Below are 19532 nucleotides of genomic sequence, written 5' to 3' on the forward strand. Positions count from 1 at the left end.
AGACCTTGGCATTCCTTAGATGCAGCATTTAAAATTGTTCCCAGTGCCCTTTGAATGCTATTTTTCCCAGTCAAGGCAGACTCATGTGGAGGAGATAATTTATATAGGGTTGGACCCTTGAGGACTAAGGGTCCAACCCTATATAAATTACATTGGGGGAAATAGGGGAAGGTCTTTGAAGCTCAGAGTCTCTGATTGATATTTTGGGTAGGTTTCAACTCTCTGAATTCTCTTCCACTGGTTTCTAGTGAAAACTGTGGTAGAGGCCTTAGCGAATTCCAGAGTCAACATCTGTCACCACCTTTTAGCAGGTAAAACTAGGGAAACCTTTGAGTTTGGAATGGGTAGGGAAAATGTAGTCCCTCACAATGAGTCTTCCTACCCATTACTTTGCTAAAGGGACTGAGACCCCTTTAAAGACTTGGCCTTGTAAACAGAAGATATAAGCACAGGTAAGGCGGAAAAAGGAGGTGAACTTGCACCCCAAAGAAGTAACACCTTGACTATTTGCACCACGCCAGCAAATAAGGCTGAGAATCAGCTCAGCCCAAGGCCTGGAAAGGAAGCACAAATACATGAAAAATAACTCGAACCTCATGGTTCTTTCAAAAGTCTATTTGGCGAAAGTGTGAGCTGAAGAGTCGCATATCATTTGTTCTGAGGTTTGACTTTACACAAACCCAGCTCAGCTGCAGAAGCAAGACACAATGGAGACCTCAGAGTGAGTCTGAAGCTTCCCCACACCGCCTCCTTGAAGTCCGTTCCAGGTTCCCCACCCGATGTCCTCCAGCTCCTTTGAGCCTCGTCGCCTTTTATGCTAGTCTTCTGATATGGGTCGTAATTCCGTCTATTTCGGGTTCTTTCTGCGCGTGCCTTAGAGGCCAGAAGACCCTGACTCCTGTGCGTGTCCTCGAAGCCCCCAGCCCCAAGCCTGGCTGCCGGTGGGCGCATCAGTAAACGCAAGTGGAATGGAAGAGGCTCCTCTAACCTCTTTTCCACCGCCGATTTCCGTTAGACATTTCCTCCGCGCGGCGGCCTCCGCGAGGCGAGGTTGGACACTGGGAGGACAGCCGCAGAGGCCCAGGGCGCACTTCCTGCCGGGCGGGGGCGGGGCTGCGCCTCCTCTCCCTCCCCCTCCCTCCCCACGTGCCCCCTCCCCGCTCTCTCCGCCCCCTCCCGGGCGGCCGCGGCGCCTCGGGGGCGGGCCGGAGAGGGTGGGCGGCTTGGCTGTGCGGGCTGGGCGCCGCGGCGGTGCTGCCAGTGGACCCGCGGTGGGCTTGGGCGCGCGCCGCGCGGAGCGGAGCGTCTCAGCGCGGGCAGGGACGAGCCGGCGGGTGCAAGGCCTCGGGCTGAGCGGCTGCCGCGCGGAACCTCGGCCCGTGGCTCTCGGGGAGCCCGCCGCGGCCGGCAGCTGGAGGAAGCGGCGGCGGCGCGTCCCCAGAGGTGCACGCCATGGCGGGCGGGCCCCCCAAGGCCCTGCCGTCCACCGGGCCTCACTCCCTGCGCGACATGCCGCACCCGCTGGCCGGCTCCAGCAGCGAGGAGGCCGTGGGTGGCGACAGCACGCCCAGCCCGGACCTGCTGATGGCCCGCAGCTTCGGTGACAAGGTGGGGCGCCTGGGACTGGGGATTGGGAGGCTTATTTCGCTCTCCCGGGGGTGGGGATGATGGATCCGGAGCCTTCTTGTGCCTGGGGCCGCGCCCACCCTGCCTCCCCTTCCCGCGGGACGGGCGTGCCCTGGCGCCGGAGCCCTCGGCGAAAGCGTCTCTTCTGCCGCCTCCGCGGGGTCGCAGCCGCAGAGGGACGGGCTTCGCTGGCTGTGACTGGTCGCGAGCGCCTGTGACAGCTGGTGGGGAGGGGTCCCGCCTGCCTGTTGGGGCGGGAGGCGTGTGTGCAGGGCAGGGCGCCTGTGTCCTCGGATGGGGTCCCGAGTTCCTCCAGGTGCATCCCCGTAGGCTGAGCTGCTGCATAACTTGTAGCTCCTCCAGTTTCCCGAGATTGCACAGAAGCAGGAGTTCATGGCTTTCCGTGCTGGGACCGGGCAGCCCTGGGCTTACCGGGAGAGTCTTCTTCCCCCGAGTCAGTCATGTGGGGAGTGATCTTTGTTTAGGTTTGCTGTTTGCCCTGAGGAGTCACCTGACTCAGACCCCAGCCGGCGGCGGCAGGAGAACCTCGTTGTGGTTTTCTGTCTGGGGTTCCATTCACCTCCGACGGCCTACCACTCTGTTTAGGTTTGGCAGAGGCTGGCTTTGTGGTTGATAAAAAGAAGGCTCGCCCTTTGACCTTCGTTGTACAGAGGGAGGCTCCAGATTTTCTTAGAGCAGCATAACCCTCCTGCTGCTTGAAGAGACCGCAGAGTCCAGGCAGGGGTAAGGGACGGCCGCCTCCCTATCCCCATGGCCATTTCAGTTATGAAGGGAACTTGAGCAGCGATTGTATCAGCGCTCCTGCCGCCACTTAGTCACTAATTGCAGAAACTAGAATTGTTCTCAGGTCCTTTGATCAAGATTTTCTCTCCCTAAGAAAATACTAAATGAATTCCCCGTTGTCCCAAAATTAATGGGAGCAGGGGACCTAACTTGCTTCTTCCCTTACTGTACCGCACGGGACAGCATGTGGTACAGTAAAAATGAGGATGAGAAAATATAATTTGTCCGCCTTGCAGTCAGAAGGGCACTGAGCACTTAAAATCTCTAGGAGTGGGACTTGTACCTTCTGCAGAGGGTTTGTGAAAGCATTAGGAACAGGAAAATTTAAAAAGCTGATGGAGGCCAGGTGCAGTGGCTCACACCTGTAATACCAGCGCTTTGGGAGGCTGAGGCTAGAGGATTGCTCTGGGTCAAAAGTTTGAGACCAGCGTGGGCAACATATCAAGACCCCATCTCCACACACACACACTCTCACACTCTGGGCATGGCGGCATGCACCTGTAGTCCAAGCTACTCAGGAGGCTAAGGCTGCAGGATAGCGTGAGCCCTGGAGTTCAAGGCTGCAGTGAGCTGTGATTGCATCACTGTAGTCCAGCCTGGGCAAGAGAGTCAGACCCTGTCTCAAAAAAATGTTGAATGGCTGAATAAATTTGCTTTCTCATGGATAAAAATTGGTCTTAAAGTAGTGTAGGAACTGAGGTTAAACCTTCACATTTTCCTCTCAGTTCTGTGTAGGACACTGAATTAATTACCTATTGCTGTGTAGCAAATTACCCTAAAACTTAACCACCTGAAAATAGTGTCTGTGGGACAATCTGAGTGGTTCAGAATTAGGTCTTTCTTGAGGTTGCAGCCATCTGCAGGCTGGGTTAGGGAAGGATCCACTTCTAAGCTCACTCACATGGTTGTTGGCAGGCCTTAGTTAAGCTCCATAGGGCTGTTTGATGTGGCAGCTGGTTTTTTCCCCCAGAGTGAGTGATCCAAGAGAGCCCAAGACTCAAGCCAGTCTCGTATAACCTATCTTGGAAGTGACATGCCTCTGCTGTATTCTGTTGGTCACACAGATTGACACTGAGACAATGTGGGGAGAGGGTGTGAATACCAAGAGGTGGGGATCACTGGGCCATGTTGGAGACTGGCTACTGCAGATAGGTATTTTAAATATATGCTTAACGATTCACTCATGGATGATACCTGACTCAGAGTATGGGTATTTTACTAATAAGCACTTGGAAGACAAATTCCCTGTACGACCAAGATCTGGTTAGTGGTCAAGAAGTCAGTCTCAAGTCTAATTACTGATGGCTTCCTTTAAAGGGTCTGTTCTGTGTGGGAGGGAGAGTCTTGAAGGCATTATTAATTATTGAATATATATATATATATATATATTTTTTTTTTTTTTGAGATGGAGTCTCGCTCTTCATCAGGCTGGAGTGAAGTGACACAATCTTGGCTCACTGCAACCTCTGTCTCCTGGGTTCAAGTGATTCTCCTGCCTCAGCCTCCTGAGTAGCTGGGACTACAGGTGTCCACCATCATGCCCGGCTAATTTTTTGTATTTTAGTAGAGACAGGGTGTTCACATGTTGGCCAGCATGGTCTTGATCTCCTGACCTTGTGATCCTCCCATCTCAGCCTCCCAAAGTGCTGGGATTACAGATGTGAGCCACTGCGCCTGACCAATTACTGAATATGTATTTTTTGAGACAGAGACTCACTCTGTCACCTAGGCTGGAGTGCACTGGCCTGATCCTGACTCACTCCAACCTCTACCGCCCTGGTTGAAGTGATTCTTGTGCCTCAGTCCAGAGTAGTTGGAATTACAGGCATGTGCCACCTTGACTGGCTAAGATTTTTGTTTTTAGTAGAGACGAAGTTTCACTATGTTGGCCAGGCTGGTCTCGAACTCCTGGCCTCAAGTGATCCACCCTCCTTGGCTTCCCAAAGTGTTGGAATTACAGGCATGAGCCACTGTGCCTGGCCTAATTATTGAATATTTAATAAATTTCCTAACAGCTGTGGGGAGCATCTAAATGACACCATTCTCAAGGGCCTGATTTATAGTAAGCCACTTTTCCTTAGAGGCTAAGCATTGCAATATCTTTCTCTGACTAGGAGTAACATTTTCCTTGAATCTTGGCATACACATACGGTCTCATAACTGAAGAAATTTCTGTAGAGAGAAGCTAGCAAGCCACAGAGGTGAGTCAGAGCCAGAAGCAGGAAGCCTCCCCTGTGGCCAGCTTTCTCCTACCTCAGCAGTGTGAGGGTCATCAGAGGGGAGGTAGGACAGTTCAGTGCTATGGTCTGTCTTTGAAAAGATGCCAGTTTTGTCTTTTTAGATACTGGAGTTGTGATCCTGGATGACAGGGATTCTGGGTCCATTCTGGGCTAGGAGAATGAAGGTTTGGTGGGCTGCTGATAGTACAGGGTTATTGTGCAGAGGGGATTTGCTTTCTAAGGGTCCAAGATGGTACAGTGAACAGGGTAGCCTTGTGTCTTGGTCCAGCTGACACTTGTGAATGGGCTCTGTGGTGCTTGGGTAGAAGAGAAAGACCAAATACGATGGACTCTCCACCAGTTGCTCAAATGTTCACATCATGGAGTGATGCCTCCTGTCTAGGATCTCAAAGGAGGGATCCTTTCTATCTACCAGAGGTGGCCAGGACTAGTTCTTTTAATGCCTGCTAAACTCACCGGGCTTTTTTTTTTTTTTTTGTGAGATAGAGTCTCACTCTGCCGCCCAGGCTAGAGTGCAGTGGCATGATTTGGGCTCACTGCAACCTCTGCCTCCTGGGTTCAAGTGATTCTCACGCCTCAGCCTCCTGAGTAGCTGGGATTACAGGTGACCACCACCACACCTAGCTAATTTTTGTATTTTTAGTAGAGAAGGGGTTTCACCATGTTAGTCTGGCTGGTCTCGAACTTCTGACCTCAGGTGATCCGCCTGCCTGGGCCTTCCAAAGTGCTAGGATTACAGGGATGAGCCTCACTGGGACTCATGTGGCTATCTCCATCTAAAATGTAAATGCATCACAGCTTCTCTCTCCTTTTTTTAACTTTCTTTTTTTTTTTTTTTTTTTTTTTTTGGAGACAGTGTCTTGCTCTGTTGCCCAGGCTGGAGTGTAGTGGCCCAGTCTTGGCTCACTGCAACCCCCACCTCCCAGGTTCAAGCAATTATCTTGCCTCAGCCTCCTGAGTAGCTGGGACTACAGGTGCACACCACCATGCCTGGCTAATTTTCGTATTTTTAGTAGAGATGGGGTTTCACCATGTTGGCCAGGATGGTCTCGATTTCCTGACCTTGTGATCCACTCCCCTTTTTAACTTTCATCTGCAAATTGCTTGGGTCGCTTCTCCTCTGACCCAGCCTCCACCTTCTGTGTGCCTCCCAAAACTTAATACCTGATTCAAGTGTCATTGTGTGGCTAACACCTCTTCCCACATCCTCAATCTCTTCTCTGAACACTTCATCTACTTCCTGTCCTCTTAGGTCACTTAGACATCCCCTGAAGTTTTCAAAATAGAGAAGGCTTTTCCTCCATCACCTTTTACAAACCAAGCTCTGCTCCATTGAGGCTCTTGTCATTCTTTCTGTTCATTCGATACATATTCGTGGGCCTACTATGAGCCAGGCCCTGTTCTAGGAACTTGAAATGAATAAATTAGCCAAAAACCCTGCCCTCACTGGATACTTTCCAGTGAGTTCGTATTGTATTACAAAATAAATGCTATGGAAGGAGGAAAAAGGAGAACTGGTGGGGGAGGGGCGTTCGGGAACACTGGCCACGAGGAAGAGGATTTGCTATGCCTAGTTGAGAACTTGACATTTGAGCAGACTGGAAGGAGGTGAAGGAATTAGTGGGTGAGTATCTGGAGAAGAGTGTCTGGGAAGGGACCAGCCGAAGTAGGGGCCGCAAGGCCCAGGCCTGGTGTGTCGGGGAGCAGCTGGAAGCTATTGTGGCTGGGCAGAGTGAGTGTTGGAGAGTTACAGAGTTGGGGGCAGAGAAGGGAGGGGTCAGATTATGTTGAGTGTGGCTGATCACCCTGAGGACTTTGGCCTTTACCGAGAGTGCCAAGGGGTGGGAAGTTAGCATGTCAGGTGGTGTTTCAGGGTCTTGTGCAGGAGGGAGGGCATAGTTTGATTATGTATTGAAAAGGATCACATAGGCTGTTCAATTGAAACTATCTTGAGCATTCCCCTGAATTAGTTAGGATTCTTTGTTGGTTAAAAGGACATGAACTGAATGCAGACTGGCCTAGAGGAAAAAAAAAATCTGTTGTTGAAAAGGACCACGTATTTTGGCTTCAGGAATGGCTGGAGCAAGGTATTCAAGTGATGTCGGGGATCAGTCACTTTCTATCTCTTGGCTCTGCTTACTTCTGTGTCAGCCTTGTTCTCAAGCCAGTGAAGGAATACGTTCTATAAACAAGCTTCCCAGCTCCAGCAGAAAGAGAGCACTCCTTTCCTGATAGTTCCAGCCAAGGCTCTGGGCTGGTATCTCATTGGTCTAAATTGGGTCAGGCGCCTAAACCAGTCTCTGATTCTGATTGCACAGACCTGGATCAGGTGCTTATCTTTGGAATGAGGAGAAGGAATTTTTTTAAAAAATTGGAAAATGCATACATGAAGTTTATAACAATGTATGTATGTAGTTTAAAGAGTTAAAGTTATCTGTGCAGTTTAAAGAATAATAATATGTTCCTATCCCCGGATTAGGATATAGAATATTATGAATATTTTGGAAGCCCGCTCTGTGCCTGGAAAGGGAGGAGGTGGTTTCCAGAGCAAAATCAAGGAGTAGATGTTGGACAAGCAGGAAATACCCACTACCGACCTTCCACTGCTGTTCTCTTTGTCATTTTCCAGCTTCACCGCCTCACTCTCATTCATTAAATCTTTAGACCTCAACTTACTCTCCTTACCCTGGGGCCTTAATCATCCACATGGTTGATCTGTCGGACTCTCCAAAATTACTGGTTTCTTGATATCCTTATCTTTAATCACCTTCACCTTTTTTTCTTTTTTTTTTTTAAAGACAGAGTCTCGCTCTATCCTCCAGGCTGAAGTGCACGGCCCGATCTTGGCTTACTGCAACCTCTGCTTCCCAAGTTCAGGTGACTCTCCTGCCTCAGCCTCCACTACAGGCGCACACTGCCATGCCTGGCTAATTACCTTCACCTTTTTAACAGTTCATCTGCATCTGTCCTCTCCCACAGCCGCACCCTGCATTGCAATATGTAGGAGCATTCCGGCTCTGAAATAGTGCCACTGGATATTATCTTTTTTTTTTTTTGGAGATGGAATCTCGCTCTGTCACCAGGCTGGAGTGCAGTGGCGAGTTCCTGGCTCACTGCAAGCTCTGCCTCCCCGGTTCAAGGATTCTTCTGCCTCAGCCTCCCAAGTAGCTGGGACTACAGGGGCATGCCACTATGCCCAGCTAATTTTTGTATTTTTAGTAGAGATGGGGCTTCACCACGTTGACCAGGATGGTCCTGATATCTTGAACTCATGATCTGCCTGCCTCGGCCTCCCAAAGTGCTGGGATTACAAGCATGAGCCACCGTGCCTGGCCTAGATACTATCTTTTTAAGAAATACATTTTATTGTGTTTCTTTAAGGTACACACTTAATGTTATGGGATACCTATAGATAGTAAAAGTTTACTGTAGTGGAGCAAATTAACGCAGTCATCTCATAGTTACACATTTTTTGTGGCAAGAGCAGCTGAATCTCATTTAGCATGATTGTCAAGTACAGTACAATTTTATTATTGATAACTCTAGTCCTCACGTTCTGCATTAGATCTCCAGACTTGTACACTCCTCCATATCTGCTACTTTGTGTCTGTTTACTTACATCTTCCCATTTCCTCTCCCACCTGCCTTTGGTAGCCATTATTTTGTATTCTATCTCTATAAATTTGATTTTTTTTTTTAAAGATTCCATATATGAGTGAGAGCATACAATGTTTTTCTTTCTGTGTCCGGCTTCTTGTACCTGGCATAATGCCCTTCAAGCTCATTCATGTTATGGCAAATAACAAGATGTTCTTTTTTAGGGCTGAAGAATATTCATTTGTGTGTGTACACACACAGTACAGTTTCTCTATCTGTTTGTCCATTGAGGCATGCTTAGGTTGTTTCCATATCTTGGCTATCGTGAATAATGCTGCATTGAACGTGGGAGTGCAGATATCTTTATGAGGTGTTGAATACAGTTCCTTTGGTTATGTGTCCAAAAGACGGATTGCTCGGTCATATGGTAGTTCTATTTTTAATTTCTTTAGAAACCTCCATACTGTTTTCCATAATGGCTGTACCAATCTACATTCCCACCAACACTGGACAAAGGTTCCCTCTTCCCCACATATATTATTTTGTCTTGCCTTCCCCTTCTGGCTTTCTGGGTCTCTGAGTCAATAACAACTGACTATACCTGTTCTGTGACCTCTTGGATTCCCCTGCCTCCTTTAGATTCTGTGGTCCATCTCTGTGGTTGCGCCTGCCTCTATAATCAGTTTCCTTGCTCTCTTCTTTTTATACCCAGCTTGGATTATTCCATTTGTTCATGTCTTTTATCTACACCCAGGGTGCTCAGGGAGCTCAAGGGTTGCTACCAATGTAAGTTCACAGGTTCCAGCCACAGCTGGGGCTTCAGTAGTCCTGGGCACTCCTTCTTTCCCACAGACTCCCCATTCTGCACAGTCGCTTATCTGAACCTTTTCTCTGCTCCTCATACCCTCCACCCCTCTACTTCACCCTCCCTTCTGCTGATTGCCTCACCTTCCACCTTAGAGAAGATAGAAGCCAACAGAAAAGAACTTCCCTCTTTCACATTTCAGAATGCTATGAATCCATAGCCATGTTTTCTTTCTGGCCCTCGTTCCAAGAAGAGAGTCTAAGGCCAATTGAGGGTATAGACCCACCCCCAACCCCACATCCTCTTGGAGACCCTGCTTTGCTTGGCCTCCTGACTCACCCCTGCATCTTTGGACTCCCTCTCAACCAGCGCACTACTTGAGTGTGTTTAAATAACAATTTAAACACACTCAAGTTGCTCTCTTTTTTTTGAGAGGTGTCTGGCTTTGTCACCCAAGCTGGAATGCAGTGGCATGATCTTTTACTCACCGCAAACGCTGCCTCCTGGGCTCAAGAGATTCTCCTGTCCCAGCCTTGTGAGTAGCTGGGACCACAGACACATACCACCACACCTGGCTAATTTTTGTATTTTTGGTAGAGACAGGGCTTTGCTATGTTGGCCAGGCTGGTCTTGGAACTCCTGAGCTCAAGCAATCGGCCTGCCTCAGCCTCCCAAAGTGCTGGGATAACAGGCGTGAGCCGCTATGCCTGGCCAAGTTGCTCTCATTTTTAAAACGCGGAGTGGCTGGGCGTGGTGCCTCTCACCTATAATCCTAGCATTACGGGAGGCCAAGGCAGGAACATTGCTTGAGCCCAGGAGTTCAAGACCAACCTGGGCAATATAGTGAGACCTTGTCTCTTACACACACACACACACACACAGAGAGAGAGAGAGAGAGAGAAAGAGTAAAAGAAACTCTGGTATGATGCTCTTTTCTCCCGCATCTGGTGCCTTTTTGGGGGGGGGGATGGGGAGGAAGATAAATTCTTGCTTTGTTGCCCAGGCTGGTCTCGACCTCCTGGCCTCAGTGATCCTCCTGCCTCAATTTCCCAAAGTGCTTGGATTGTAGGCCTGCGCCACTGTGCCTGACCTCGTGCCCTATTTTGTGACTTCTCTTTACGATACACTTTCTGAAGAGAAGGTTTGGAGCGCTTGCTTTCACTTCCTGACCTCTGACCTACTCCTGAGCCTTCTGCTGCCTGCTTTCTGACTCGATTCTTCAGGATCCTCAGTGACCTCCTTATTGCTAAATCCAGTAGATACTTTATAGTCCTTATTTCGCCTGACCCCTTGGTAGGTAACACTTGATCCTGTCCATACCCTCCTGCTTGAAATGCTTCTCCTCCGCTTCCTGTTTTAAGGTGTGCACATGGGCCAGGCGTGATGGGTCACGCCTGTAATCCCAGCACTTTGGGAGGCCAAGGCGGGCGGATCACAAGGTCAAGAGATCTCAAGAGCTTCCTGGCCAACATGGTGAAACCCCATCTCTACTAAAAATACAAAAAAATTAGCTGGGTGTGGTGGCGCGCACCTGTAGTTCCAGCTACTTAGGAGGCTAAGGTAGGGGAATCACTTGAACCCAGGAGGCGGAGATTGCAGTGAGTCAAGATCATGCCACTGCACTCCAGCCTGGTGACAGAGCAAGACTCCATCTCAAAAAAACAAAACATAAAAGGTGTGCACACTGGAATCATGTTGTCTGGATTTGAATCTCAGCTCCACCACTTATAGTTTTGGTAATGGCAAGTTGTTTAACATCTTTGAGCCTCAGTTTCCTCATCTGCGAAAAGGGGGTAACAGATGTAACCACATCACTGGGTTGATATGAAGATCAGTGAATTCCTAAAGTAGAGCATGATGTATAGTGAACCTTTAAGAGATGAGAGGTGATGGTGGTGGTTATTCCTTGATATTGTACTCTCCACATTTCTTTCTCTGTTTTGACCTGTGCTTTGTCAATTTCCATATCAGTTGTGGTCTGATCAGGGAATAAAAGCCAGTGAAGGTATTTCAAACTGACAGACCATAATACAAGGAGCTAGTTACACAGGTGATGGATGGCAAGGTGACCCAGAGAGTAGCAATAGCAGGAAGTTGCTGTTACCCTCAGGACTGGAGGGTTAGGGGAAGAGGCGATATTAAGTAGAACCCAGGAGCTTCTGTGGGAACTAGACCTGTGGCAGGGTCATTGAGCAACAGCTGGGACCTCAGAGGAAGGGAGTCCTGGAGGGGAGGCAGCCGCTGCCAGGGGCATGATCTGAGGCAGAGAGCAGGTGTTGGGCTGGGGCAGAAATACCCTGGCTTCTCTCCTTATCCTGCCTGTTCTGGTCTAATATCAGTATCTTCTCTTGGCCAAAATAGCATCCCTGGTGGACATGTCACCCTAGCAGAACCAGGCAGTCTTTGCTGAGATTTACTAGATGGATGATGGGGGAAAGAATGTCTGTCTTTCTACTAGACTGTGAATGGTTGTATCCTTCAGTGCGGAGAGTGCCTGGCTTAAGAATGAAGCCAGAGGGAAGCAGAGCTAGGAGAGGAAGAGGGGCAAGGTCATTTGAGTTCAGAATCTGACTGTGCTAGCTGTGCCTGAAGTTAGCACAGTTATAGGGGGTCATAAATTCCCTTTTGTTGATACAGTTTTCAATTTGATTTGCTACTTGAAACATAAAAAAAATTACCAATACCATGACCTTAAAATAGACTTAAACATTGGGTTTTACATGGGGGCAGGGAGAAGGGGGTGTTTATTCCTATTGGTAGCCCCACTAGCAGGGGGTATGTCTGCAGATCAGCTGAGGTGGCAGAGGTTATGTTTTCACCAGGTGTGTGAAGTTGGAGGGGACTTTCAGATGTGGGGTGGGAAAAGCCCCAAGGTGAAGGGCAGAGGCAGGAAAGACCTGTGCTCACTGGAGGAGAACTGAGTTGGGTCATGTGTTGGGAGTGGGTTTTGAGACTCCATCTCGAGTCTAGAGGTGGAGATAAGTGAGAGAGGAGGTGGGTAGACAGGTCAGGAGGAGAATGAGACTGTTTTGAATGCTGTGATTTGGAGGTTAGCTTTTATACTTTCAGCAGTAGCCAGTCCTAGCACAAGCAGTTGTCCTGCCTCAGCCTCCCGAGTAGCTGGGGTTACAGGTGTTTGCCACCACGCCAGGCTAATTTTGGTATTTTTAGTAGGGGTGGGGTTTCACCATGTTGGCTAGGCTGGTCTTGAACTCTTGACTTCAGGTGATCCACCCTCCTCAGCCTCCCATAGTGCTGAGATTACAGGTGTGAGGCCCTCCTCCCAGCCCCAAGAGGGTTTTTGAGCGAGGAATGTATGATCAGGGCTTGGGATGGGGAGAGACTAGCATTGAAAGAGGTAAGACAGGAAGAATTAACCTGGTTTTGGTTGGACTTGTTGCCTGGGAAGAGAAAGATTAGAAAATAGAAAGATGACAAATTTTGGTGTAGTGGGGGTGACTGACTAGAAAGTCTAGGAGATTGATGCTGAATACCGGCCTGACTCTCACCCATAGATGCTGGCAGGTGGGAATCAGGCCAGTAGATTGTGTAGTGATGAAGTCCAGTGCTTTTAGGGTACCATCACCCAAGTAATGTTCATTGTACTCAGTAATTTCACACCATCTGCCCCTTGTCCAGTGGTGCCCTCTTTGAGAGGGGGAGCACAGGCTGGGAAGCACATGTGCGGGCAAAGTGTAAAGATGACGTGGACACGGCTTAAAGTCAGGCATTTGGGACAGAAGATGTCTGAAGGCCGCTGTTGCAAACCTACTCAAACTTCAAGGCTCAAACAATGCTGCCTCCAGGAAGCTCTTCTTTATTAAATAGATGTGTTATCCCAGTAGATCCAAATAGAGATTGGAATAGCAGATGCAGAGGTTTGAGGTCAGAATTTAGACGAAGTGCATATTGACAATAAAATAGGGGGCAGGATGTCATCCTGGTTTGAGAGTCACATGTTAGTGAAGGCCACTGGGAGGAAGGCAGGGGTTCCATGATAAATGAGAGGCTCTCAAAGTAAAATAAGTACATAAACAACAGCCTGGCCAGCAGGCGCTGATTCACATATGAGCAATGGGATTTGTTTACCAGACATTCGAGGACTCATATGCTGTCTTATGTCTGCCTTGCCCCATAGAATTCTTCATTTTGGCAGCCAGCGCAGGGATCAGGAATTACTGTCATTTGTGTGAGTTTGTGTGTGTGTGTGTGTGTGTGTGTGTGTTGGTGGGGGAAGTGGGATCGTGGAAAAGGTGTTTGGGGGTTCCTGCTTGAGAAGAGGCAGGAAAAGGACGTAGTGTGTTTGGGTGGCAGAGTGCAGGCTCTTTTCAAAACCCCTATAGCTCTTGAGCATCTGCTACAAGCCTAGCTCTGTGCTAGATGCTGGGGCTATAGAGAAAGAGAAAAAAGGTCTCTCCCCTGAGAGGTTAAGGGTCCAGCAAAGAAGAGAGACACATCGATGGATTGTTGCAGTAGAACATGAAAAATGCTGAATGTATTTACTTAACTCTGTGGCCTTGGGCAAGTTTCTTAAGCTTGTAATGCCTCTGTTTCCCCTATCTAAATTTTGGATCATTTTACAGGTGAGTTCAGAAGCTTAGTTGAGTGTTTAGTGTCTGGGACGCAGTAAATACCACAGCAATGCTATGTTTTGTTATTGCCTTAGAAGCAGACCCTGAGAAAGCATTTAATTGCCAGTAGCTTGTTTGAGAGGTGAAGGAACTGGCATTAGAGGAGCAAAGAAGTGAGACAGGGAAGGGAAGGCAATCAGCAGAGGCGATGTTACCAGGCCAGTTTCCATTGAGCATAACTGGAGCCTTACCCTCCAGGGAAGCCCTGGGAGCTGTCATGGAACATGGAACATGGAACATGTGCCTCGGTTGTCCCCACTCCAGATGCGGAAGCTGGGGCCTTGAAACAGCAGCTCTCTGTAGCCATTGGTTGATGGATACTTGGTTGGGGATTTTGGGTGTGAATTCCCAGGTGCTTTCTAGCCTGCCCCATGGGTGGGCAAAGCAGGTTCAGTGGTCAGAGGAAGTGGTCAGGCCAAGACATGCAGATGCTGGCAGGTGGGTGTCAGGCCAGTGGGCACTGAAGTGTGATCATGGCGAGGGGATGTATGGGTGGGGCACTGGCATCTGCTACAGTTTGTATATGTATATATATATTTTTAGAGATAGGGCCTTGGTCTGTTGCCCAGGCTGGAGTGTAGTGGCACCATCTTGGCTCCTACAGCCTCGAACTTCTCCTTGGCTTAAGTGATCCTTCTGCCTCAGCCTCCTGAGTAGTCCTTAGCTCCTGACCAGTCTTAGCTCCTAGTGGTGTACCAGCATGCCCTGCTATTAAAATGTGTGTGTGTGTGTGTGTGTGTGTGTGTGTGTGTGTGTGTGTGTGTGTTTGTTTGTTTTGGTAGAGAGGGGAATCTCAGTATGTTGCCCAGGCTCGTCTTGAGCTTCCAGCTTCAAGCGATCTTGCTACCTTGGCCTCCCAAAGTGCTGGGATTATAGGTGTGTGCCACCACGCCTGGCCCAGTTATTATGCTTTTTTTTTTTTTTTTGAGACAGAGTTTCACTCTTGTTGCCCAGTCTGGAGTGCAATGGCTTGATCTCAGCTCACTGCAACCTCCGCCTCCCAGGTTCAAGCCATTCTCCTGCCTCAGCCTCCCAAGTAGCTGGGATTACAGGCATGTGCTACCATGCCTAATTTTTAATTTTTTTTAGTAGAGACAGGCTTTCTCCATGTTGGTCAGGCTGGTCTCAAATTCCCAACCTCAGGTGATCTGCCCACCTTGGCTTCCCAAAGTGCTGGGATTACAGGCGTAAGCCACCCAGCCCAGCTATGTTTTTAAAAATAATTATTTGTTTAAATTTATGGGGTACATAAGTAATTTTGTTACATGGATAGATTGTCTAGTGAAGAAGTCCAGTGCTTTTAGGGTACCCATCACCCAAATAATATACATTGTACTTGGTAATTTCACATCATCCGCCCTCTCCATTCCCTCCACCCTTTCGAGTCTCCTTTGTCTATTGTTTCATGCCCTACATCCATGTAGTTATGAAAGTTATGTATAGGGAATAAAGTAGGGAGAGACCTTGCTTAGGAGGATGGCGGCTTTTCCAAAGAAGGTGATGTTTGAGCTGGAGAATGAAGGGATACATGTTTTACAAATGGACAGAAGGAAGAGCAACTCAGGCGAAAGAACCAGCGTGTACCAGAGCTTAGCAGTGTCAAGTGATGAACTCACAGAGAGCAAGGGGATTGATGAGGCTGGAAAGGTTGGTAGGGTCCTGGCTGTGGTCTATAGTGGCAAATAGAAAGGACTTTAACTTGAGCAGTTAGGAGACCAATTAAGTGATTGTCATTGTTGTCTTTTTTTTTTTTTTTTTTTTTTAGAGACAGAGTCTCACTCTGTTGGCCAGGGTGGAGGGCGGTGGCACAATCATAGTTCGCTAGAGCTCCAGGGCTCAAGCAATTCTCCCACCTCAGCCTACCGAGTCGCTTGGACTAAGGGCATGTGTCACTGTGCCTGGCTAGTTTTTTTCATTCCAATCAAGTGTTTTAAGCAGGGGAGGAGCAGGGCCTTGTTTGTGGTTAGAGTTACTGATTGAGTCCTAGCTGGGATTGTGTGGGTGGAGCCTGGAGAGAGGAGTCCAGGAAGAAGAAGGCTGTTGCAGTGGGAGGTGGGGGGAGGCAGTTTCAGTAGGGCTTTGACTCACTGGATTCAGAGAGTGTACTGGTTATTGGTTTTGTTTGCAAATAATAGATGTCTAGCTTGCATTAACTTAGCAAAAAGGTGAGCCTATGGACAGCTTGCCTTAATGTAGGAGTGAGCTGGAACCAGGGATCTGAATGCTACTGAGGGTCAGTTTTTCTCTCTCAGACCAACATCATCCATGTAGGGGGAGTTGCAGTAGTTCGCCTCCCTCACATTGCACAGCTCTGCCTCCAGAAAGGGTGTGAGTCTCTCTTCCCAGGGCAGAAGATCAGGGAGACCTGGCTTGTGTCACATGCCTGCCCTTAGGCTAATCAACTGGGCTGTGAGAGTGAGGTATTGTGATTGGCCCAACTGGGCACAAGAGCTCGACCTGGGCCAATCAGCAGTGGCTGGGAGAGGAGTCTGAAAGAGTAAGGCAGTCCCAATTCCCGCTACCCGGTTCAGAAGTAGCGGTGAGGTGTGCAGGACAGTGAGAGATCACTGGGGAAGAGACTCTAGGGTCACTGGCTTTAGGAACTGGCTGAATGATGATGGCAAGAATAGAACAGGAATTTGAGGAAAAGTAGGTCAAAAATTATGGATTTTCTAAGGCATATATGCTTTTAAAAAACTGTGATATACTTCGCATACCATAAAATTCACCCTTTTAAAGCGTATACTTCAGTGGTTTTGAATACATTCACAAGGTAATGCAAAGGTCGTTGCTATCTAATTCCAGAACATTTTCGTCATCTCAAAAGACACCCCATACCTATTAGCAAACGCTCTCCATTTTCCCTCCTCCCAGCCCCTGGCAACTGCTAATCTGCCATCTGTCTCTGGATTTTTCCTATTCTGAACATTTCATATAAATGGAATCACACAGTATGTGTGTCTGGCCGTTTATGCCTGGCTTCTTTCAGTTAGTCTAATGTCCTAAAGTTTTTTCCATGTTGTAAGTATCAGTACTTCATTCCTTTTCCTCTCCAGCTTTATTGAAGTATGATTGACAAATAAAAATTGTATAGACTTAAGATGTACAACATGTTTTGATACACTTAAATATTGTGAAATGATTACCACAATTAAGCTAACATATCCGTCACCTCACATACTTGCGTTTTTGTGCTAAGAACACTTTAGATCTATTTTCTTGGCAAATTTTAAGTGCAAAATACATTATAGTTACTATGCTGTATATTAGGTCTCCAGAACTTATTCTTCCTATCATGGAAAGTTGACACTTCTTGACCAATATCCCTCCTTTTCCTCCACCCATCCAGCATTACTCCACTCCTTTTTATGGGTGAATAGTATTTCATTTTATGGATATACCACATTTTGTTTATTCATTCATTGATAGACATTGGGTTGTTTCTTAAGCACATATACTTTTTTTTGAGATGGAGTTTCGCTCTTGTTGCCCAGGTTGGAGTGCAGTGGTGTGATCTTGGCTCACGGCAACCTCTGCCTCCTGGGTTCAAGCGATTCTCATGCCTCAGCCTCCTGAGTAGGTGGAATTACAGGCATGTGCCACCATGCCTGGCTAATTTTTTGCATTTTCAGTAGAGACGGGGTTTCTCCATGTTGACCAGGCTGGTCTCAAACTCCCGACCTCAAGTGATCCACATGGCTTGGCCTGCCAAAATTCTGGGATTACAGGTGTGAGCCACCGTGCCTGGCCCACATGTACTTTTTTTTTTTTTTTTTTAAAGATATTAAATACAGTTTATTACTTTTCTACAACAATTTGTCATTTGAGGTTAATTATAATTTCAGATATGAATATACAATAAGATGGTATTAAGTACCTCGGCTTGTTTTTACTCATCTTAACCATTTTTAAGTATACAGTTGAGTAGTGTTAAGTATATTCATATTGTCATACAATAGATCTCCAGAACTTTTTCATCTTGCAAAACTGAAATTCTGTACTCATTAAATGACTACTGCCCTTTTCTATCTTCCCCAGCCCCAAGTCACTACCTTTCTACTTTGTTTCTATTAATTTGATTAATTTAAATTCCTCCTGTAAATGGAATTATCAATATTTGTCTTTTTGTGACTGGCTTATTTCACTTAGCATAACATCCTTAAGGCTCATCTATGCTGTAGCTTGTGACAGGATTTCCATTTTTTTAAGGCTGAATAGTATTTCATTGTGTATATGTGTCATGTTTTCTTAACCCATTTTTCTGATGGACATTAGGTAGCTTTTGCCTCTTGGCTATTGTGAACGATGCTGCAATGAACATGGTTATGAAAATGTCTCTTTGAGACCTTCTTTTGGATATGGATATATACCTAGAAGGGGATTGGCAAATCATGTGATAACCTGTTATTAAATTTTTGAGGACTCATCATACTGTTTTCCAAAGCAGTTGCACCATTTTACAGTCCTGCCAACAGTGTATACAAGGGTTCTGTTTTCTCCATGTCCTTGCCCACACTAATTATTTTTTGTTATTTTTTATAGTAGTCATTCTAGAAGGTGTGGAGTTACAGCTCATTTGCAGTTTTGGTTTACAATTTTTTGATGTTCAATATATTTTCATATGCCTATTTGGGCATTCCTGTGTCATCTTTGGAGAAATGTTCATTCAAGCCTCTTGCCCATTAAATTTTTTTTTTTAATTTTTGAGTTATAGAAGTTGTTTTTATATTCTCAATATTAGCCCCTTATCAGATATATGGTTTGCAAGCATTTTCTCCCATTCTGTAAGTGCCTTTTTGCTCTGTTGGTTGTGTCCTTTGCACAAAACATAAGTTTTTAGGTTTGCCTGGTTTCGCTTTTGTTATCTGGGCTTTTGGTATCATGTCTGTTGCCAACTTCAGTGTCATGAAGCTTTTCCCCTATGTTTTTTTTCTTAGGAGTTTTTGGGTTCAAGTGATTCTCCCGCCCCAGCCTCCCAAGTAACTGAGATTACAGATACCTGCTACCAAGTCTGGCTAATTTTGTATTTTTAGTAGAGGTAGGGTTTCACCATATTGGTCAGGCTGGTCTCGAACTCCTGATCTTAGGTGATACACCTGGCTCAGCCTCCTGACTTGAGGTGATCCACCTGCGTTGGCCTCCCAAAGTGCTGGGATTCTAGGCATGAGTCACCGCGCCTGGCCTATTTTGAGCTAATTTTTATGTATAGGGTTAAGATAGGGCTCCAACTATTCTTTTGCATGTGGATGCCCAGTTTTCCCAGCACTATTTGTTGAAAAGACTGTCCTTTACCGACTGAAGGTATATATACCTGTGAAGCTCATTTGTTTCTGTTTTTTTTTTTTTTTTTTGAGGTGGAGCCTGTTGCCCAGGCTGGAGTGCAGTGGCACAATCTCTGCTCACTGCAACCTCCACCTTCCAAGTTCAAGCAATTCTCCTGTCTCGGCCTTCTGAGTAAGTGGGGCTACAGGTGCATGCCACCATGCACGGCTAATTTTTATATTTTTAGTAGAGACGGTTTTTCACCATATTGGTTAGGCTGGTCTTGAACTCCTGATCTCAGGTGATTTCATCTGCCTCAGCCTCCCAAAGTGCTGGGATTGTAGGAGTGAGCCACTGTGCCTGACCCTAAGCTCATTTATTTCTTACAAAATTGATATAGCACATTAATATTTAAAGTTCTGGGATGAATTTATTCTACCAGTGTTTGAGTGCCTTCTCTGTAAAGTGTTCTGGGAGTTAAGATATCTAAATACTGGAAATGACATTAGTTTGGTGCAGGTTAGGTCTCAGACATCCCATGTAAATAATATCTTACTGTAATTAGAA

General features: G+C 47.0%; 1 protein-coding gene across 1 annotated transcript in view; it reads left to right on the plus strand.

Moving 5' to 3' along the window:
* The first annotated feature begins 1250 nt into the window (after window positions 1-1250).
* Window positions 1251-19532, plus strand: part of SNX30 (sorting nexin family member 30) — a 120089-nt gene continuing 101807 nt past the window's right edge. Inside the window, exon 1 of the mRNA XM_032240377.1 lies at window positions 1251-1608. Within this exon, the coding sequence (XP_032096268.1) occupies window positions 1453-1608 (156 nt within the window). The 5' untranslated portion in view covers window positions 1251-1452. The remainder of the gene's footprint in view (window positions 1609-19532) is intronic.

This window comes from Sapajus apella, unplaced genomic scaffold (genome assembly GCF_009761245.1).
Source record: "Sapajus apella isolate SASKATOON/1434 unplaced genomic scaffold, GSC_monkey_1.0 scaffold46, whole genome shotgun sequence".
Taxonomy (NCBI): Eukaryota; Metazoa; Chordata; class Mammalia; order Primates; family Cebidae; genus Sapajus; species Sapajus apella.